Source organism: Sesamum indicum, linkage group LG6 (assembly GCF_000512975.1).
Source record: "Sesamum indicum cultivar Zhongzhi No. 13 linkage group LG6, S_indicum_v1.0, whole genome shotgun sequence".
NCBI classification, from domain to species: domain Eukaryota; kingdom Viridiplantae; phylum Streptophyta; class Magnoliopsida; order Lamiales; family Pedaliaceae; genus Sesamum; species Sesamum indicum.
Window position 1 is genome coordinate 1,902,415 of NC_026150.1, and position 23,531 is coordinate 1,925,945.

General features: G+C 38.0%; 1 protein-coding gene across 2 annotated transcripts; it reads left to right on the forward strand.

The window, feature by feature from the left end:
• Positions 2,552-23,317, forward strand: LOC105163314 (protein SPIRRIG). 2 transcript variants are annotated; one of them, XM_011081620.2, is made up of 19 exons: positions 2,552-3,370; positions 5,437-5,509; positions 5,673-5,758; positions 6,242-6,377; positions 6,478-6,534; positions 7,174-7,350; positions 8,002-8,193; positions 8,317-8,382; positions 9,562-9,676; positions 9,939-11,110; positions 11,875-12,574; positions 12,657-12,759; positions 12,856-13,970; positions 14,105-15,752; positions 15,903-18,971; positions 19,919-20,227; positions 20,373-20,679; positions 20,807-20,953; positions 21,593-23,317. In XM_011081620.2, exons 1-19 carry the CDS (start codon positions 3,177-3,179, stop codon positions 22,766-22,768), a joined length of 10,842 nt encoding a protein of 3,613 aa, XP_011079922.1. In that variant the 5' UTR covers positions 2,552-3,176; the 3' UTR covers positions 22,769-23,317. The 2 variants fall into 2 exon arrangements, with proteins under 2 accessions (XP_011079922.1, XP_011079923.1); XM_011081621.2 differs by having other exon boundaries at positions 5,440-5,509.

Here is a 23,531-nt window from a genome sequence, read left to right on the forward strand (position 1 = left end):
AAAAAACATATATATGAAAATTAAGTTACATCATGGTTTCTTTTTAAAATATAAATAAATACTTAGATATTGGCCAAAAAATTCAAATGTTCGGAAAAAAAGTTACTTTACGATATTACAAATTATTACTTTTCTCCTAATAGACTCTGTTTCTGTACAATAAAATAGAGGATAAATTACAAGAAAAATACAATTTGGTCCTATGTGATATGTAAATGCGTAAATTATCCCCTATAATTTTTTTTAACAATTTATACCCCTGTGATTTTTTATAAATAACGAGAAAATATTTATAATCATGGTAAATTCTACGGGATTCTATTGTAAGTTATCCTTGATAAATTTGAGGGAAATTTATTATAATTTACCCTGATTGATAAGCACCGGAAATATGGTAAGAATTTGGATTGAAGCGGCAGATAAATCATGGGAAGAAATAAGTGCGAAATTACATTATCCGTTTTCTTGTTGGGTGACGAGTAATGGACATTCCAGATTAGCGTACACGTCCAACAAACTCATAATTCAACCACATATCTCACGTTGCTTCAGTCAACAATTATGGCATGCATTTTTCCTAAACACGCGAATTAAAATAAAAATATTGCACAAATGTCATTGCTAACGCTGCAGATCTAAAAGCATGGCAGGAGCAATTATGCAGATAATGGGTGATCCACTCCACTTTCAAATTTAGGTTTCCCGACAGCCCTAAAGCGCCACGGCTGTTGGAAGCTTGCGACACACGACTGCATTTGAAAAAGACTTGGAACATGAACCATAATTGCAAAGAGTGTGAAACCCGCACAGCACAAACATTAGTTGACAACACATGGAATTAGACCAGTTCCCACCTAACCCCCCCCCACATCACTTGACAATAAAGAAAAAACCAATTCTGGCTGGTTTAAATTGACTTCATCCCCAAAGACCCGGCAAAATTACAATTACAATCTTGTGAAGTTGTAATTATAGACCGTTATTATTTACTCTTTTTTTTTTAATTAAAAAAAATGAATCTAACTCTAAACATCTCACATTTGATAATTATTTGATAAATTTAGTATTGTATTGATAAGTTTGGTCATAACGACCCATAATTTTAGGAGCAAATAGATATTTTCAAGTGTGAGTGAACTAAAATTGTCGATAAATGATCAAATTTGTCAGAAGAATGACAAATTATGAGATGCATAGTAGTAAATTTACCAGACAAAATAACCAAATGTGTATATAAAGTAAGTTAAACCAACAAAAATATCAATAACTTGTAATTACATAATAAAAATGTAATTTTGCCTATTTAAAATAGAAGTCTTGATCTTGTGCAGCCCAATTAAAGTTGTTTATTGACTGAGTTATTTAAATGGAAAGTTCTTGCATGGTGCGATTGGGATTAGATCCGGGGTCAGACTCAACAGCTTCTTTGGTTAGAAATATTGGTTGGGTTTGTGCATTTGGACTTTGATTGACTTTTCAAGCTACTTGATTCTTACATGTTCTACTTTTTCTTGTATGTTTATTTATGAAAAAAATTATATTTTTTTAATTATATAAAATAAAAATTATTATACTTTTGGTCCCATAATTTATGAATTTAACATATTTAATCCAATAGGATAAAAAATTGTACGATAACGGATCCCATAATTTATAAATTTAACATATTTAATCCAATAGGATAAAAAATTGTACGATAACGGATATCGTACTTTCAAAATATTGTAATGTTTTATTTTATTGGACCAAATTGTACTAAGTTCGTAAATCATGGAATCAAAAGTGCCATATTTTCTATCTGTAAGGCTAAAGTGCAATATTTTTGCAGTTTACAAGTTAAATATATTTTTTACGAGAAATTCCAAAGTGAGTGTCTATCACTCTTTATAAAGATAAAAAATATTTTCTATGAAAATATGATAATTACAATATTACTATATAAAGAAACATATCGTCCCTGAATTGTTTTGAAATATGAATTCAACAAAGACGACAAATAATGATACAAAGTATTAATCTTTCCACCACTAATATGGGAGTAAAAAGACAACAACGCGTTCATTTATTATATTATTCTAAAATTTAAAATTAAAAGGATTAAAATTCAAACATGAGCGTCGGAGAAAAATATAAAATAATTAGTAATTGGTATGGTACAGACAAGATCAACTGCCCTTTCTCCAGATGCCAAACAGGAAAACGAGTATTAGTTAAACTGTTTAAATATTTTTAAATTTAAATCAATAATTAGCCACTAATTAATCACTAATAGAATTGAAATAAAGAAAGAAAGAAACAATAATAATAAAGAGAAAAGGAAAAGGAAAAGAAAAGTGACAGGCCTTCACGTTGTGGGCATCGATCTCCGGGATCCACGTGGAGGATTAATGGGCGTGGATCCCACGCTGATGTGGCGTATCGCGAGTTTTAGGAAGGAACAAAAGGGTTTAAGAGGAAAGGAAAAAGAACAGGGACAGAGAGAGAGAGATGCAATATATATAAGATAAATATAAAATATATATTATATATATTTTTATAATTTTTTTGGTTAGAGAGAGAAAAATGGGAAGGGGATATAGAGAGAGAAACAAGGCGCGGAGAGGGCGTCCGAAACAAGAGAGAGAGAAAGCGCTGCAATTTTTATTTTCTTCTCTTTGCTGCTCTCTAATAAGCCTTTTCTTTCTACTCCCATTCTCTAGGGCGAAATCCAAGATTTAGAAGGCCGCCTCGATAATCTAAAAGGGAATTACTCTGTTGTTGACTGACGTTTTTTGGTTCTTTACCACAACGGAGGATTAATTCATCATCATCATCATCATCATCATATATATGTTAATATATATATATAGATCACGATTATTTTCTTGAATTAGCAGGACTAGATTGGAGAGAATAGATGCACGTATATACGGGCATATGTATATACAGATCTTGCCGCTCTTAATCCCTAATTTCACTACGATTGATCACATTTGGTTTTTGGTTTGTTATTTGTTTCTGTAAATATATTAGGGAAATGAGCTGGAAGATCCTTCTAGAGGTAATCTAGAAGGGTTTGGGTTTTGGATCTGATTGCTGGTTTTGGAAACGCCCAAGTTTGGCTCTCGTATGAGAGAGCTGTTGTGTTTTATATATTTTTGTTATCTATTGTATCTAGCTGAGGTTTCTGCTTGTATATGTTCGGGAAATCAAGTGGGAAGAAAACGATGAAATGGGTAACATTGCTTAAAGACTTTAAGGAGAAAGTCGGTTTGTCCCAGGCCCAGGCGTCGGCTTCAACAACTCCATCATCTCCGCCCTTCAGAGAAAGCAGCAGCAATGCCAACTATCTGTCGCCATTCAGCCAAGATTTTTCGTTGTCGCCTTCTAGGTTAGTTTTTAACTCAAGAATTTTGACCGAGAACTCAACTTGGTTCTGCGCTTTACTATTTTCCGATAGGGGGAAAACAATGATCAATCAACTGCTGTACTGTCTAGCCAATAGGGATGTTTGTCAGCTAAAAGTCTGCCTGACTACTTTGTAGTTCGATGACAATAGGCGATGACTGGCTAATACTAGGAAATTTTTCGTTCACATTTCTCTTATGTGCATACTGGAGCATGTATGCTGTCAATGAAATAACTGGAAAAGTTGATGACTATATGTACAATTCAGATAAAAATCATGATATTAGCTGAGATATAATGCTACCCCGACATTGTCAAATTGTAGAAAGAGGTTTGAATACTATGAAGGTAGAGGTTGCTTGAGTTATAAGTATGACTTCTTGATAAAGTAAAGCGAGATGCTTTTTACTTAAAAACTGTAACCACTTTTACTGGGTTTCTTTGATTCGCCCATTAATTGCTTTTGTATTTGATTATCCAAAACTCTATTATGAAGGTGATTGTGAAATTGAAATGGCATGCTTTGGTCCAATAGTAGCACACTTACTCAAATATTTGCAGATATATAGGTATTCTCAAGTGGCTTAATTAAATTGGGCAGGTCTGAGATAGTAACATTAATTTCTGGGAAATATTTTAAGATCTTAATTCCATAATGGGACCTTCGTATGAGTTGGATTAGCGATTTTCAAACATATGGGCCTGTGCTCTGAACTCTGTAGATTGCACTCAGTGTTTAGCACAGAGAAGAGCACATGCTACCATACAAAAAATGGTGACCCATGGTATTTATTTTACCTTATCTGGCTTTAGGGTTGGATATTCAATAAAATTAAACTCCTCAACAATGTCAAGGTAATAACTAAATAAGTTTGTAGGGAATACACATGTGACTTAAAGGAGCAAGGTGATTCCTGGAATTAGCCGTTGCTAGGCTCTTAGATCTTCAACTCCAGTTCAATGATGTGAACATTCTTTGGAAAATTTCAGTTGGTCTGTGCGTATTTGATGTGAGCTCGACCAATATTTTATGGAGATGATTCGAGCTTGTACAGTGTGCTATATACTATAACCAGGTGTAAAGCCAAGCTGAAACAGGTTTCCATACACAAATGCGCTTGTTTTTTTTTTTGTTATGACTCATGACCATTTGATCCAATGTCAAGGAGCTTAGATGAAGCCTGAGCTACTTGAGCCATTTACAGCGCCTCATCACATGATATCATAATTTAGTTGCTCTGTCCAGCCTCAAAGTGTAAAAGATTGCATTTGTACTTAAATCCATTTTCCTTTGCATGCCTCGTTAGGCACATCCCTTCTGTATTTGAAGTTCAGTTTTGACAATAAAAAGGTTAAATAATGAGCATACTCTTGGTTTTTGCTCCTTACGAAGAGCAATTTTTTATTGAAACCCTCTAATATCTTTTGGTTTTGAGGCTTTGAGTGCTATAAAATGATCAGTATTCCTTAAATTCCAAATATTTGGTGCAATTAGCTCCCACCCAGATGAGATTCATAAAAAGGGTTCTGAGATGGAGCGCCAGCAATTATTTAGCAAAACTCATCGGACCCTTTTTGTTTCTGTTTAACAGAGATGGTTTAGATTAAAAAAACTCTCTTGGGATTTACAGAAATTCAGGAAATTGCATAACTACAATTCTTGGTTTTCTTCTTATCTGTATGGGCTCTAAATAACTTTTGGGAGGTTTGAACTGAAGCATATGGTCAATGGAAGTTTGGAATTTTAGATAATGTATTATTGAGAGGAGGAAATAGAACTGAGATACATACAGGTTCTGAGAAGAATATTGACTGCTGAATGGAAATAAGATGTAGCATGAGAAGAGGCATTGGCTGCTGTCTGTGACAACATTAATCTCTTCTGGTTGTGTTTCTTTTTATGCTGGGATTTACACGTATAATATTGATCGGCTTTGAATCTATGCCATAATTTTTCTGTGTTATGCCTTTGCTTTTTGATTGTATTCTGCAGTTCGAATATAGAAGTGTAATCTGAAATTTCCTATTTGTCCTTTTGAAATTCTAAAGCAGAGACAAACATGAATTGGAACTGGATTTCAAGAGATATTGGGAAGAGTTTCGTTCATCTACTTCTGAGAAGGTACAGCAAGATCTAACAACATTGCAGACTTGACCTATTGTTGCTTTTTTACTAATGATCTGCTTTCCCTCACTGCCTCGAATATCTATGATTATTACTAGTGCAATGACTATTAGTTCTACTGCTATTGATATACTTCTTATCATGTTCCCTTTGTCTGCAGGAGAAGGAAAAGGCCTTGAATTGGACTGTAGAGATTTTTTGTAGATTAGAGAAGCAACACAAAAATGTTTCCCAATTAATTTCCATGTAAGAGGAAAATTTCTTTCCTTCACGTTATTTTCACTTCATATATGTGTGAAAAAATGCATTTAACTGGAAGCACACACTTTGTCTTCTATAATATGCTACATATAGGTTGTTTCCGATTTATCAGTTGTGTGAAGAACCAAATTGGGAAAAGCTTTAGTTTACGGCACTTAGCAGATGAACTATTTGACCCTCTTAAACTTCCTAGTGTAATGCAACCAATGTCTCATAGAAACTACTTGTATCTTCTTGTTTCGGTTTGGTTATCAGTGCATTTTGACATTTTATGTTAATAGATCAAATTTATTATGTTTTCAGTTGGTCTGAACTTTTATTTCTAGACTGGCATTATGAGTCTAAAATTAATGTGAACTTTTTTAAGACATACATCGATTTTATAATTGTCTAGTTATTCTATTTGAGTTTTAACTTTTGTGGTCAGAATAATATTATTTTCTGATATGTGGGCTGCAACCTATGCAGGTTGGTAGAGACACACATTTTTTCTTTTGTTGTTGGAAGGGCATTTGTAACAGATATAGAAAAATTGAAGCTTAGCAGTAAAACGAGATCTTTGGAAGCTGAGAAAGTTTTGACATTTTTCTCGGAAACCACAAAGGTGCTCACATATGCTGATAAATGAAATACTATTCCTACTTTATGTTAAATCCATGAAATTTTGTATCTTCATGACCACTTACGCCCATAGTCCTCTGCAGGATGGCATTAGACCTGGTGGGAATCTATTACATGCAGTGGAAGTCCTTGTATCCGGGGTTTGTGCTTTATCCCTTCTAAAGACTTAAATATAAAGGGCTATTAGCTTTCTGCATAATCTCTGCTCTGTCGTATGAAGTTAAATTAGCTTATGTTCTATGTCCAAGTTTGACGTGGCCAATATTTGACAGACTCTGTAGAAAAGCATGAGAGCACGCTATTCAGTTTTCCCAGTTTATTTTGCACCCCATGCAACCTTTCCATGTCTTCGGTATCTTTCTTTTGAATGAAGAATTTGGAAAGAACCAACTACGTTTTTACGGGTTCTGTATCTGTCACCATTATTCTGAAAAGCAAAGTGGATGTAATAGAATTCACGATATGAAATCAGATTTCTATTTGATAGTGGACTATGATGTTTCTATATGGTGCTGATTGGACCAAGTGTTATGTGCCATAGCATTTGGATGCTTTAAATTTGAATGAAGTTGCTCCTATGTTTGAAGCATGGATTTGGTTTTTAAAGACTGACAATTGATTGTGATTAATTAGATTGACGTGCTTTATTGATAGTAACTGATTTGTGGCCACGAATATGCTTTGAGTTTTGTCTGTGTGTATAAGTGCATCTTGTTCTTCTCTTAGTTATTTTACCAATTCTTTTACTTTTTTTTACTCACGCGGTTATGTGTCTACAGCCAATTGATAAACAATCGTTCCTTGATTCTGGGATCTTATGCTGTCTCATTCATATCCTAAATTCTCTTCTTGCTCCTGATGGGGGAAGTCACTCAAAGGATACAAATGACAACGTGGAGTTGCCACCAATGGGTGGAAGTAATAATGCTGAAACCAGGCCTGTTCGCCAGCTAGAGGTGCCTTTTTTTTTCTAATGTAGATGTTATTTCCTATCTGAAGTGCTAAGCTGGCGCACTCTGCTGTTTTTCCTATTTGGCATGAACTTTACAGTGGTATTGTCTGTATTAATATTTGTGTATTGTCACGTAATGCATTCCAATATTTTCTTTCATCAATTTATAGGTCTATCTCCTTCACATGCTCTGTGTCAGCTTCAAAAGAGGGAGTGAGGGGCAGAGAGGAACTTTGTAGATTTGATCTTATATGGAAATAAGTGATCGAACCACAAATTGAAATTTATGTATTGTATTTATTGATTTATGTTTTGGGTCCCTGAGTTTGCTTTTGAAATGTAAATATGCAGAACATATTTTGTCATCCTTGTTATATTGAAATTTATATATTTATGCTTTGTATTGTTCAATATTATTGATATAGATCGCAAGTGCCCCTTGCTTGAATGCGTTCTATTAGTTGCTTTTGTAGATATTCTGATTCTGGATAAAATCTTGTGGTATAACATAATTCAGAGTTTCCTCTATCTTCTTGTAATTAAGATCATCCCTGGTAATAGAGAAGTAGTTTACTGGTTGTGACTTTGTGTAAGTGGCAGTGCGCTTGATCTATGATTCAAATATTCCTTACCTCTGTTGGAATTTTTTTGCTAGGTTGAGGGCAGTGTTGTACATATTATGAAAGCATTGGCCAGCCATCCGTCAGCTGCTCAAAGTCTGATAGAGGATAATTCACTTCAGTTACTATTTCAAATGGTTGCCAATGGTTCTTTGGTGGTGTTCTCTCAATACAAGGAGGGTCTTGTCCCTTTGCATGCCATTCAGCTCCACAGGCATGCCATGCAGGTAATATCATGTTGCATCTGCTGCTAAACCAGCAATAAGTTGTTTGGATAGATAAATACCTAAGCACGTCTTCATTTTTCCCCCTGAATTGGTGAACTGATAGTCCTTTGTTCTAATGTCCAGATTCTTGGTCTTCTTTTGGCTAATGACAATGGCTGCACTGCCAGCTACATACGGAGGCATCATCTGGTACCTATAATCTATATGCGCTCATGCATAGATACATGTGCATGCACCTAATTGCATTGCTCTGTTAATGATATGTTGTACTCGTGAAATTAATTACCAATAAGAATGGGCATTCTAGGGTGTAATATCTTGTTTCCCCATTCTTTAATTTCCTTTTTCTTTTAAACCAAGTATTTTTTAATTAGCTGTGTTTAACTCCTCTGCTCCTGCATTAAGCACTTCAATCACCAACACACAATCTTGTTTTAAATTTCAATATAATGTTGTTTTGAAGCCACTTGGAAGTGAGCTATGGCATGTTAGTTGAAGCTAAGAGGTGTTCCTTACATCAGGATATGACAACACATGGACTTCCCTAATCTATCTGTTATACTTTTACAATAAACCCTCATTGGGGAATAGCTTTTAGCTCATTTGAGTTCAAAACCTTTTTGTGGCATGCCTTCTCTTGTGAAAAATTGAGAAGAAATTATAAAAATTGACAAATTGTATAAGACACGAGCTACATATGTGATGAAGGAGTCTTTTCTTTGGTTCTTAGTATAATAATTGCTATTTCACTTGAAGTCTGAAGCTATCATGGCCTAAAAGACAAATTAAAGTCTAATGGACTTGACTCTATTTAAACACATAGGTTAGCATGGGAACAAGAACTCTAACCTTTTTCTCATCTGTAAGATACCGAAATATTTCTGGACAATTCTGTACCAGTTAAGATCAACCGGATTACCGCTTGTTTTAGTTCAGTTTGCCACCTCTATTGCTAAAAGCTGCCTGGTCCATTTTCTGGACAAAGCCCTCTGTGATTTGCCCCTGTCTTAAACAAACCTTTGTCATATGCCTGTCTTCCTTATTTAGCTGACAAGCATGATTCATCTCAATAAACATAAATCAAATTTAATTGAGGGCAAAGGCCATAGGATATATACTATCCAAGATGTATAAAGATATATGTACTGTCAAAGTTGTATAATTGAATAACTAATATTTATCTTTCTCAAAGATCCATTGACTCCTTATAAGACTGGGGTCGAGTAGGTGCTCCTGTAAAGGAAATGAGAATGTTATTTGTTCTTCAAATATTGTCTTCCTAGTTTGCCTCACTTTGATTATCCTTATGACTAGAGAACTTAGCTTTTAATCTTTAACATTGACACCTCTTATTTTTCGGTTTGCCAGATAAAAGTGCTTCTAATGGCTGTAAAGGATTTCAATCCTGATTGTGGGGATCCTGCCTACACTATGGGCATTGTGGACTTGCTTCTTGAATGTGTTGAATTGTCATATAGACCTGGTAATGTGGCAATGTCTCCCACTCAATTAAAGAGGAGCATGTAGTTAGATTCATGTTTGTTCATGTTACAGAAAGGCTATATTTTCTATTACACAGAACTTGTGTATTGCGATTTGCTTCATTTTAACTGTCGAAAGTGGATTAGTGGCCCATTTTGCTTCATTATCTATGGTGGTGATTGAACTTAAACCATTGATTCTTGGACTTGTATTGGATTGCTGAATAGACTTTGATATTGATTATCTGCACTTTTTGCATGCAGAAGCTGGTAGTATCAGACTCAGGGAGGATATTCATAATGCTCATGGCTATCACTTCCTGGTCCACTTTGCTTTGACTCTGTCAAAGAATAGAGGTGGTGAAACTCTCTATTCCAACTCACCTTCTGATGACTCCTCTTTAGACAGTTTACATGCAGCTGGGGGGCTGGAGATAACAAATTTGATAGAAAAAGGAGGAAACGACTCACCACACAGTCTTTCCCCAACGCTTAGTAGGCTTCTTGATGTCATTGTTAATTTTGCCCAAGCAGGTCCGTCAGATGGTCCAGGGTCATCTGGATTAAAAGCTTCAAAAAGTTCTCACCCAAAGCCTAATGGGCATGGCAGAAGCCGGACATCATCTTCTGATCGCATAGCTGATGATATCTGGGAGAAGGATAATGATAAAGTCAAAGATTTAGAAGCTGTACAAATGTTGCAGGACATTTTAATTAAAGCAGAAAGTACAGAACTGCAGGCAGAAGTACTAAATAGACTGTTTAAGATGTTCTCTAGTCATCTTGAAAACTACAAGTTATGTCAGCAATTGAGAACTGTTCCTCTCTTGATCCTCAATATGGCTGGTTTCCCTTTGTCTCTGCAGGAGATAATCTTGAAAATTCTTGAATATGCAGTGAGTGTTGTGAATATCATCCCCGAACAAGAGTTGCTTTCACTTTGTTGCTTACTGCAGCAACCAATAACCTCTGAATTGAAGCATACAATTCTATCCTTTTTTGTTAAACTCTTATCATTCGACCAACAGTACAAGAAAATCCTTAGAGAAGTGGGTGTGCTAGAGGTTCTGTTGGATGATTTGAAGCAGCATAAATTTCTGCTGGGACCAGAGCAGCTCACTGTTGACCACGGTGGACTGGAGAGAAAAAATAGCTCTAGCAGCTTCAAGAAGCACTTGGACAGCAAGGATGCTATACTTTCTTCTCCAAAACTCTTAGAGTCTGGTTCCGGGAAATTACCGCTTTTTGAAGTTGAGGGGACAATTTCTGTTGCTTGGGATTGTTTGGTTTCCTTATTAAAGAAAGCAGAAACCAATCAAGCATCATTTCGTTCTGCTAATGGTGTGACTTTTTCACTTCCTCTTCTGGCTTCTGATATACACCGCTCAGGTGTTCTTCGGGTGTTGTCATGTTTGATTATTGAGGATGTCAAACAGGTAGCAAGGATGTATTCCTCTCATCTTATTCTTTCCTTATTTATATTTCGTATTCTTATTGCTTTGAGTTTACTTTTGTACTTTAAATTAAGTTGTCTCCATGCTGGAAGTTTGAGTGTTTGTCCTTTCTCCCCTTCTTAAGTTTTGAATTTGTGGTGTCAGATTATCTTGGAACTGATCATCAAGACCTCAAATGCTGCCTAAGATTTGTTTTGTTGTTGGCCTTGAGTAGCATGGTTTATGTGATACATCTAGTGGTATCTTGAATCCTATACTAGTTTTGATCTTAACTATATGTTGTACATTTATATGAAAGTGAAAGTGCTAGAAATATTTTCTTGTTCTCAAACAAATTGATTTATTTCAATGTCAGTCACAAATATAAATGAAATATCTCCATTAAATGGACAACTAATTTTGTCTGTATCTTTTACATTTTTGACATTAGTACTTCTTGCTTGCCTTGAAATTGGTCAAGGAGATAGGTACCAGTTTACTTATGTATACTATTTGTCGAAAATTTATGGCTACTTGCTGTCTTCTGAAAGTTGGTTTTTGCTAACTTATTTATTTGTAATATACTTGTGTTCATGATGGAATATGGCATTTCTGGTTCTTGCTGACAGTTGCACATTGTTGTATAATATGCTTTCAACTAGTGATATCTTGTTGTATGAATTCTGCTGTGTGAAGGAACTTGATTTCCTGTTCTTGAACTTGTAAATCTACTTGTGTTTAAGTTGCAATCATTTCTATTTTCTCAGGTCCATCCAGAAGAATTGGGTGCTTTGGTTGAAATTTTGAAAAGTGGAATGGTTACGAGCACATTGGGATCCCAATACACACTTCAAGATGATGCAAAATGTGATGCTTTTGGAGCCTTATGGCGGATATTAGGCACTAATGGCTCAGCTCAGAGGGTTTTTGGTGAAGCAACTGGGTTTTCTCTTTTATTAACCACACTTCATTCTTTTCAGAGTGATGGAGAACAGAAAAACCAACCTTCTATATCTGTATGCATTAAGGTTTTTTCATACATGTTGCGTGTAATGACGGCGGGGGTTTCTGATAATGCTATTAACCGGACAAAGGTGCACTCCATACTATCTTCACAGACCTTTTATGATCTTCTCTGTGAGTCCGGGTTAATTTGTGTTGAATGTGAACGCCAAGTCATACAATTGTTTCTGGAACTTGCTCTAGAGGTGGTTCTTCCACCATTTCTGAAATCAGAAGAGGCAAAAGTATCTCATACTGTAGAAAATGAATCAGCTAGTTTTCTTTTGATTACGCCATCTGGTTCTCTCGTCCCTGACAAAGAACGGGTGTATAATGCTGCTGCTGTCAGAGTGCTCATACGTGCTTTGCTGCTTTTCACTCCAAAGGTGCAACTAGAATTGCTGAACCTTATTGAAAAGCTTGCTTGTGCCAGCTACTTCAATCAGGAAAACCTGACATCTGTAGGTGCGAATTTACTAATCAAGTTTCAACTTATTTTGCTGATTTTTGTAAGCATCTATAACAGTTTTCTTCCAAACACTGCTAGGTTGTGTGCAACTTCTTTTGGAGATTATATATCCCTTGCTCTCGAGTACATCCCCATTGGTTTCTCATGCTTTGAAGATTGTGGAAGTTCTTGGTGCCTACAGGTAATGCCAATTATTAGTGCAGGAATCGCTGCATGTATAGAATTTGATGGGCCTGCTAACTGTGTTGATCTGAGGATACCTGTTTTTGATCTACAGGCTCTCTGTAGCAGAACTTAGAATTCTTGTCAGGTATATTTTCCAAATGAGGCTTTCGAGTTCTGGCCGGTGTCTTGTTGAGATGATGGAGAGATTGATTCTTTCAGAGAACACGGGCTCGGAAGATGTTTCTCTTGCAACCTTTGTGGAGTTGGACATGAGCAAGATAGGGCATGCTTCCATTCAAGTTCCATTAGGGGAAAGGTCATGGCCTCCTGCTGCTGGTTATTCTTTTGTTTGTTGGTTTCAGTTCAGAAATCTTTTAAGATCACCGGGAAAGGAGACTGAGGCCCCTAAAACTGGATCTTCTAGAAGGCATGGCATGGCAAGTGGACAACAAGTTGGACCCCAGGTTCTTAGGATATTCTCTGTTGGGGCTGTAGATAATGGAAGCGCTTTCAATGCCGAACTCTCTCTGCAGGATGATGGGCTTCTAACCCTCGCAACGAGCAATTCTTCCTCCTTGACCTTTTCTGGGCTAGAAATGGAGGAAGGTAGGTGGCATCACCTGGCAGTTGTGCATAGCAAACCAAATGCTTTGGCTGGGCTATTTCAAGCTAGTGTTGCTTATGTTTATCTTAATGGAAAGCTAAGACACACTGGGAAACTCGGATACTCTCCTTCTCCTGCAGGGAAATCTCTGCAGGTCACAATTGGAACACCGGTTGCTTGTGCAAGGGTTAGTGATTTGTCATGGAGGCTCAGATCTTGCTACCTTTTTGAGGAGGTACTCTCACCTGGTTCCATATGTTTCATGTACATTCTTGGAAGAGGATATAGGGGGCTTTTCCAGGACACCGATCTGTTGCAATTTGTTCCAAATCAGGCATGCGGTGGAGGCAGCATGGCTATTTTAGATTCTTTAGATACAGACGTACCTTTGACCTCCAACATGCAAAAGCCTGAGACTGCAGGCAAGCAAGGGATCTCTAAGGTGGATCATAGTGGAATTGTTTGGGACTCTGATAAATTAGGAAATCTATCATTGCAGTTGTGGGGTAAGAAAATGATATTTGCATTTGATGGAACTAGTACAGAGATGTTCCGAGCATCTGGAACCTTATCTGTGCTCAATCTAGTTGATCCGCTGTCAGCTGCTGCCTCTCCTATTGGGGGTGAGTAATTGAAAATCTTCATTATACAGTGTCTGTAGGTTCAAATTCAATCATATGTACTCTGCAAGATTTGATTTCTTAGGTATAGTATTTTTCTTTTCTAATTGATTAATCTATTTTTGGATTTCCTCCAGGGATACCACGTTTTGGTCGACTTCTTGGAGACATTTATGTCTGTAAGCATTGTGTTATTGGTGATACAATACGCCCTGTTGGTGGCATGGGTGTTGTCCTTGCACTTGTTGAAGCCGCTGAAACTAGGGACATGCTTCACATGTCGTTGACGTTGCTCGCATGTGCACTTCATCAGAATCCTCAGAATGTGAGAGATATGCAGAAGTTCCGAGGATACCACTTGCTAGCTCTTTTTCTTCAGCGCAGAATGTCATTATTCGACATGCAATCACTTGAGATTTTCTTCCAAATTGCTGCATGCGAGGCTTCTTTCTCTGAACCAAGAAAAATTGGGACCGTGCAGAACGCCCTGTCACCTGGTGCCACCATTAATGAAACCAGCTTTGAAGACCTTAATCTGTCGAAGTTCCGTGATGAATTTTCATCAGTTGGGTCGCAAGCGGATATGGATGATTTTTCTGCACCTAAGGATTCATTTAGTCATATTTCAGAGTTAGAAAATACAGATATGCCGGAGACTTCTAATTGCATTGTTCTGTCCAATGCCGATATGGTTGAACATGTCTTGTTGGATTGGACCGTTTGGGTGGCAGCACCAATCCCAATTCAAATTGCTTTACTTGGATTTCTTGAGCATCTAGTCTCCATGCATTGGTATAGAAACCACAACCTTACAATTCTCCGCAGAATTAATCTTGTTCAACATTTACTTGTGACCCTGCAGAGAGGTGATGTTGAAGTGCCAGTGTTAGAAAAATTAGTTGTGTTACTAGGTGTCATTTTGGAGGATGGATTTCTTCAGTCAGAACTTGAGCTTGTTGTGAGGTTTGTAATTATGACATTTGATCCACCAGAACTGACATCACGCAATCATATCTCACGAGAATCAATGGGGAAGCACGTTATTGTACGGAATATGTTACTTGAGATGCTAATTGATCTCCAGGTGACCATCCAATCGGAGGAGTTGCTTGAGCAGTGGCATAAAATTGTTTCATCAAAATTGATTACTTATTTTCTTGATGAGGCTGTTCATCCTACCAGTATGAGATGGATAATGACTCTTCTAGGTGTGTGCATTGCATCTTCTCCTACATTTGCACTGAAATTTCGCTCAAGTGGAGGTTATCAAGGTTTGACAAGGGTGCTTCCAAGTTTCTATGATTCTCCTGATATATATTACATTTTATTTTGTCTGATGTTTGGGAAGCCTGTATATCCAAGATTACCAGAGGTCCGCATGCTCGACTTTCATGCACTCATGCCAAGTGATAGTAGCTGCGGAGAGTTGAAATTTGTAGAACTTCTGGAATCTGTTATCGCTATGGCAAAATCAACATTTGATAGGATAGTTATGCAGTCAATGCTTGCACATCAAACTGGCAATCTTTCTCAAATTGGTGCTAGCCTTGTTGCTGAGCTTGTAGATGGGAATGTAGACATGGCTGGGGAGCTCCAAGGTGAAGCTCTGATGCATAAAACTTATGCTGCTCGCTTGATGGGTGGAGATGCATCAGCACCTGCTGCTACTACTTCAGTTCTGAGGTTTATGGTTGATCTTGCAAAAATGTGTCCGCCTTTTTCAGCTGTCTGCAGACGGGCTGAGTTTCTTGAAAGCTGTGTTGATCTCTATTTTTCCTGTGTCAGGTCATAACACATTTGATATCTAGCCTCTAAGACTATCAATATTTCAAAGCTTTTATTATGGTTAATGCTTGCTAAACAAAACTTAATCAGTTTACGTCACCTGTGGCTCATTTACTTTGGTTAACTAAGTCTGTCTCTTTGTTAATTCAGGGCTGCTCATGCTGTGAGAATGGCAAAAGAACTCACTGTTAAAACTGAGGATAAGAATTTGAATGATTGTGATGATAGCACTAGCTCCCATAACACTTTCTCTAGCTTGCCTCAAGAGCATGAGACGTCAGGAAAGACCTCTATTAGTATAGGGAGCTTTGCACAGGGTAATGTGAGTGCTAGTTCCGAAGATATGTCAACTTTCCCAAATAACATGGCAGGTGAGAAACCAGAGATAGCTAGTGTTGCAACAGTACCGGAATTGGACAAATCAGTGAAGGAAGATGCACAGGCTGTGGTAACCGGTGATGGTGAGGCATTAGACCAGCTTTCTAATGCCACTTCTGGCAGCAATGAGTTCAATTTTCGTGATACGAAAAGTACACCAGATCATATTAATCAAAATGATTCACAGAGTTCTATGTCTTTCACTTTGCATGAATCTCCTATTTCATCTGAGAGATCTAGTTCCAAGATTCCTCTGACCCCGTCTTCTTCTCCAGTTTTAGCATTGACATCTTGGCTAGGTAGTGCCAGTCACAATGATATAAAAGTCCAGCCAGTCTCAGTTGCATCCATGGAGTCCTCTCTGTCTGTGAATGATACTAATTCCTCTTCGGACTTGAAGTCTGCTTCTCAGACTCAATCTGCATCTAACACTTTGTTTGTGATCAGTCCAAAACTTATTCTTGAAGTGGATGATTCTGGCTATGGAGGTGGGCCCTGTTCTGCTGGTGCTACTGCAGTTCTAGATTTTCTGGCTGAGGTTCTATCTGATTTTGTCACCGAGCAGATGAAAGCTGCATCAGTTGTTGAGACTGTGTTGGAAAGTGTACCTCTATATGCTGATGCTGAATCTGTTTTAGTTTTCCAGGGATTATGCCTTACCAGATTGATGAACTTCCTCGAAAGGCGTCTCTTACGAGATGACGAGGAAGATGAGAAGAAGTTAGATAAGGCCCGGTGGTCTTCAAACTTAGATGCACTGTCCTGGATGATAGTTGATCGGATGTATATGGGAGCTTTTCCGCAGCCCGCTGGCGTATTGAAGACTCTGGAGTTCTTGTTATCCATGTTGCAGTTGGCAAATAAAGATGGTCGGATTGAAGAAACAATTCCAACTGGCAAAGCACTCCTTTCTATTGGTAGAGGAAGCAGACAACTTGAATCGTATATATATGCCCTCTTTAAAAATATGAATCGCATGATATTATTCTGTTTCCTGCCATCATTCTTGTTCACTATAGGGGAAGATGAACTTCTCTCACGTTTGGGCTTGCTGAATGAACCTAAGAAAAGATTGTTTCTTTACTCTTCACCAGAGGAAGGAGGAATTGATATTTTCTCAGTTTTACAGTTACTGGTTGCCCATAGGCGAATAATATTTTGCCCGAGTAATCTTGAAACAGATCTACATTGCTGTCTTTGTATAAATTTAATATCTCTGCTCCACGACCCTAGACAAAATGTTCAGAATGCAGCTGTTGATATTCTCAAGTATCTTCTGGTACATCGTAGGGCTGCACTTGAAGAGTTTTTTGTCTCTAAGCCAAACCAAGGGCCTTCACTGGATGTTCTACATGGTGGTTTTGATAAGCTTCTGACTGGGAATTTATCGGGATTTTTTGAATGGTTTCATAGTTCTGAGTCAGTTGTCAATAAAGTGTTGGAACAGTGTGCGACAATTATGTGGGTGCAGTATATTACAGGGTCAGCAAAGTTTCCTGGAGTGAGGATAAAGGGCATGGATAGTCGTCGGAAGAGAGAAGTGGGAAGAAAATCAAGGGACATCTCAAAACTGGAGCAAAGACATTGGGATCAGGTGAATGAAAGGAGAATCGCACTTGAATTGGTTCGGGATGCCATGGCTACAGAATTACGTGTTATCCGTCAGGACAAGTATGGATGGGTGCTTCATGCTGAAAGTGAGTGGCAAACTCATCTACAACAACTTCTACATGAGAGAGGAATATTTCCAATTAGTAAATCTTCTATTGATGCAAAGGAGCCTGAGTGGCAGCTTTGCCCCATTGAAGGTCCATACAGGATGCGCAAAAAGCTAGAACCGTGCAAACTGAAGATCGATTCCATCCAAAATATTCTGGAAGGACAACTTCTGCTAGGGGAAGGAGAACTGCCCAAGGAGAAAACTGAAAATCAGGATCATTTCTCTGAAACTGGATCCGATGTCTTTTTCAATATTTTAACTGGCAAGTCAAAGGATGAATCTTTCAGTGCTGAATTGTATGATGAATCAACTTTCAAAGAATCAGATGATGCTCGGGATATAGCTTTTTCTGGGGTTGGATGGAATGATGATCGAGAGAGTAGCATAAATGAAGCGAGTCTGCACTCAGCCACTGAATTTGGTGTTAAGTCCAGTGCTGCATCCATTCAAAGAGCAGAAAGTATTCGAGGTAAATCTGATTTAGGATCCCCGAGGCAATCTTCTTCCTTAAGAACTGATGAAGCGAGAATCTCAGAGGATAAGACAGATAAAGAATTAAATGATAATGGTGAATACTTGATCAGACCTTATCTGGAACCTTTTGAAAGGATCAAGTATAAGTACAACTGTGAAAGAGTTGTGGGTCTTGACAAACACGATGGTATATTTCTGATTGGAGAACTTTCGCTGTATGTCATTGAGAATTTTTACATTGATGATTCTGGGTGTATATGTGAAAAGGAGAGTGAAGATGAACTCTCCATTATTGATCAGGCTTTGGGTGTAAAGAAAGATTTTTCTTGTAGCATGGATTCACATTCCAAGTCAACTTCATCGTGGGGTGCTGCAGTGAAGGCATATGCTGGGGGTAGAGCATGGGCGTACAATGGTGGTGCCTGGGGTAAGGAAAAAGTAGCCAGTAGTAGTAATGTGCCTCATCTTTGGCGGATCTGGAAGCTTGACAGTGTCCATGAGCTTTTGAAGCGTGATTATCAGCTCCGTCCGGTTGCTATTGAGATTTTCAGCATGGATGGTTGCAATGACCTGCTGGTTTTCCACAAAAGAGAGAGAGAAGAGGTTTTCAAAAATTTGGTGGCCATGAATCTACCCAGGAACAGCATGTAAGTTCCTTGGTTGCTCCTGGCTCCATATAGTTCCTTTTTTCTTGCTTTTCATTTCTGGTTCTGTAAGTCAGTTGATTTTGTCTCCAAAGCTAATTTGACAGAGCGGTTTATTTGTTTCATGCTTCTGGAGTAGATGACATTTTCACCATGCAGTAGCAGTAATCTACTCTCTTCTCCACAAATAAAAAAAAATCTAATCAATTATTTGGAGCTGTTTGGTTGAAGTTTTGTTTTGATTGTCAATTTGATCTTGTGGTCATATCACATTAGAAGAAAAATATAAACCATTATGAGGACATGGTGGTTGGGCATTGTGAATGTGTACTTGACTCGTCAAGATGCTTCAGAGATTTCCTACTGGTGGTGTATGCTTTCTGGAAGAAACTCTACACATTATTTTTGCCGAATTGGTATCCTCAGGGACTATCGAATCATAATGTTTACTTGATTATCTTAAAAGCTTGTTGCTAAACACTTTTCCGTGATTAAATGCTCCTATGTCCAGTTTGGAATGTTTATGTTCTCTTTTGTAAAATTGTATTAGATGTCAGTCTTGCTTAAAATACATGATGGGGTTGGGAAGGAATTTTACGTCTCTCCTAGATCAGGGTAAAGATTTACAAGGTTTGGAACTTTTGACTTGCACCAGAACACCATGCCCTTAACTGAAGTTCAACTGATGAAAGGTTATTTTCATGTTCATAGTCTTCTTTTTTGTTGTTAATATCACTGCATGAGACAGAATGAATGAGAGTTCTTATGAAATAAAGGCATCAAGAATTTGAAATTCTTGCTTTCGGGTTTATGGATACTCTTGTCCTTGCTAGTTTCTTAAACTTCTTTTTGTTAGTGTGGTGTGCTCTGTTTTCAGCAACTATGAGTGGTTTTGTATTTTTCTCTTGAGACCAAAATATGACTTACATTTATTTTGTGAACTATTTCAGTTTAGATGCAACAATATCTGGGTCAACAAAACAAGAAAGCAATGAAGGCAGCCGTCTTTTTAAAGTTATGGCAAAATCCTTTTCCAAGAGGTGGCAAAATGGAGAAATTAGCAATTTTCAGTATATTATGCACCTCAACACTCTTGCAGGCCGTGGATACAGTGATCTCACACAGTATCCAGTGTTCCCTTGGGTCCTTGCAGATTATGACAGTGAGAAGCTTGATTTGTCAGATCCGAAAACATTCCGGAATCTTGAGAAACCAATGGGCTGTCAGACATTGGAGGGGGAAGAGGAGTTCAGGAAGAGGTTGGCACACTATTTGCAATTTATCAATTATTATACCTGTTTTGTTGAGTTGGATTTTCTTCCAGCTTGCCCTTCTGCTTCTATTATTATACTTGTTCTGACCTTATCTGCACTCTTTTTTTGTCACATGCATATGAACACACAGATATGAGAGCTGGGATGATCCAGAAGTTCCCAAGTTCCATTACGGTTCTCATTATTCTAGCGCGGGGATCGTACTCTTCTACCTCTTGCGCCTGCCCCCCTTTAGCATTGAGAATCAAAAGCTGCAGGGGGGACAATTTGACCATGCTGATCGTCTTTTTAACAGTGTGCGGGATACCTGGTCGAGTGCTGCTGGGAAAGGCAACACATCAGATGTGAAGGAACTAATCCCAGAGTTCTTCTATATGCCAGAATTCTTGGAAAATAGGTTCGATCTTGACTTGGGTGAGAAACAGTCAGGGGAAAAGGTTTGTGAAAATTCTACAAATACTTTGTGCTGGACCTGGCTCTTGTAAAATGGATGCTTTCCTCATCCTTTTCTGCTATTTTTGTTTTTGAATCGCGTTTTGCTGACAGCTCATGTTCTTCTGCCAGGTGGGTGATGTTGTCTTGCCACCATGGGCCAAGGGCAGTGCTAGGGAGTTCATCAGGAAGCATAGGGAGGCATTGGAGTCTGATTATGTTTCAGAGCATCTGCATCATTGGATAGACCTCATTTTTGGATATAAACAGAGAGGGAAGGTGAGTGTCCAATTATTTTGCTTTTATTACTAAGGTGAAATTGTATTCTTCTAGACATGTTTTAAGCATCATTAATAGGGCTTTTGTTCATTTAATAGCTTTTATTGCTTAATTCTGTTTAACGGTATGGGTATTTTCATGTTTTATTGATTATTGACTGGCTCCCCATTACAGTCCTTGAATGAGAATGAAAAATATGCTCCAATGTAGTTGACCTCATGAATTTCCCACAAGGCTATAAGGTGTAGCTATGTTTGCTCAAACTTCTTACTTCTATTCCTCTGTCCAAATTAGCCCTTCTTAGGGACACCCTGAGATGATATGTTTCTTTTAGCTAGTCCTTCTTTTGGATTGCCGATATTCTCTATTTGTTTGCATTTGGGATGTGAATAGGAGAGTTGGTGAATATCAAATTGAAGCAGCTCTGTTTCTTTTTCTATCCTTGGGGGGCTCTTAAATTCGTAAGGTTGAAACTTTTGCTTATCAGAATAAGTAACTTGATAAGTACTTGAATGCAGGACTGCAATTATTCCATGTTTACATAGTTTAATCCATCATCATGCCTTGAACTCTAGTTCTCTATCCATTCATATCGTATTTTTCTTATATCTAGTTAAAATCATTTTAATTATTTTGCAGGCAGCTGAAGAAGCAGTTAATGTCTTCTACCACTATACATATGAAGGCAGTGTTGACATCGACTCAGTTACAGATCCTGCTATGAAAGCTTCAATATTAGCACAAATTAATCACTTTGGACAAACACCAAAACAACTTTTCTTGAAGCCCCATGTTAAAAGACGAACAGATAGAAGGCTTCTTCCTCATCCACTCAGGCACTCTATGCTGCTTGTTCCTCATGAGATCCGCAAGAGCTCGTCTTCTATATCACAAATTGTGACTCTCAGTGACAAAATTCTCGTTGCTGGCTCAAATAACTTGCTGAAACCAAGAACATTTACCAAATATGTCGCATGGGGTTTTCCTGACCGCAGCTTGCGGTTCGTGAGTTATGATCAAGATAGGCTTCTTTCTACTCATGAAAATCTTCATGGGGGCAACCAAATCCAGTGTGTCAGCGCTAGCCTTGATGGCCAAATTTTGGTTACTGGGGCAGATGATGGGTTGGTTTGTGTTTGGCGAATTGGAAAAGACGGACCTCGTGCTCTTCAGCAGTTGCAGTTGGAGAAATCTCTTTGTGGTCATACTGGTAAAATTACTTGTCTTCATGTTAGCCAGCCCTACATGATGATTGTGAGCGGATCTGATGATTGTACAGTAATATTATGGGATCTTAGCTCCTTGGTCTTTGTTAGACAGCTTCCTGAATTCCCTTCACCTGTTTCAGCAATCTATGTGAATGACTTGACTGGAGAAATCGTGACTGCAGCTGGTGTTATGCTTTCTATTTGGAGCATTAATGGCGACTGCCTTGCAGTTGTAAACACATCACAACTCCCATCGGATTTCATTCTCTCGCTTATGGGTTCTACTTTCTCAGATTGGCTGGACACAAACTGGTATATCTCAGGTCACCAAAGTGGTGCAGTTAAAGTCTGGAAAATGGTCCACTCCACCGAGGAGTCTGCCCAAATCAAACAAACTGGGAATCCCTCAGGTGGGCTAGCACTTGGAGATAAAATTCCTGAGTACAGGTTGATCCTACATAAGGTGTTGAAGTCCCACAAATTTCCTGTTACAGCCATCCACCTGTCAAGTGACTTAAAACATTTGTTGAGTGGGGATTCAGGTGGGCACCTGATTTCATGGACGTTGCCAGATGAGAGCTTGAGATCTTCCATGAACCGGGGGTGACTGGGGGTTAGTAGCGGTGCCATGATATGTTAGTTTCCCCTTTGGCTGGCAATTGTTTCTTGGTGGAGGTCTCTTGGAATGACTTGGCAAGCAGTTCTAGTGGCAAATTTGAGACCAACGTGCAGAGCCTGAATGTGCTAGCGGACAGCAAGAATGAAGGAGCTCCAATCTAGGACTGCAGGGATTCATGCAGGATAATTGTGAACTGAAAGATGTTCCCCTTTCCAAGCGCCTCACAGCGTCATAACAAGGATTTGGGTGGGTGCAGATGTTGTAATTCTGGTGATTGCAGGAGAGTTTTTTGCTTTCTGGCTGGAGGACCGTGTGGTGTATATAGTAAGTTTTACATGATAGTGTACAATGAGGTTTGTATAGAAGAGCAAGTGTTTGAAGAAATGAAAAGTTATGAATGGATGAGAGTCCATGCCAGGCCTTTGGGTTTGGGCAGTAGCTGCTCCATTTTTTGTTGTGAAATGTAAAACGACGAAATTCGTATATATTCCAAAACTTAAGGGGGCCAAAAGATTAACCTCTTTTTTTCTTTCTAAATTCTCCGTTGCTGTTTAACTCCTATTGAGTTATTTTGAGTTTGTTTCAAATGATTCAATTTGTTTTTTTGATTTTCGACAAGTGCTTTTTGGAATTCAGATCCTTCAAAAGTCACTTAAATTGTAGCTTGGATCTTTTTGTTAACATAACATGATTTTTTTGTATTTTCTGTAATAATAAAGTTATAATGATGGTGACTCTTCTCTTCAAAAAT

What these genes read in the sequence shown, in the direction of transcription:
- LOC105163314 (XM_011081620.2), top strand. Translation starts at nt 3,177, where the DNA reads ATGTTCGGGAAATCAAGTGGGAAGAAAACGATGAAATGGGTAACATTG. An exon ending in TCCACAGGCATGCCATGCAG is followed by an intron (nt 8,194 to 8,316) that starts GTAATATCATGT and finishes TCTAATGTCCAG; the next exon opens with ATTCTTGGTCTTCTTTTGGC. An exon ending in TGCTGCCTCTCCTATTGGGG is followed by an intron (nt 13,971 to 14,104) that starts GTGAGTAATTGA and finishes GATTTCCTCCAG; the next exon opens with GGATACCACGTTTTGGTCGA.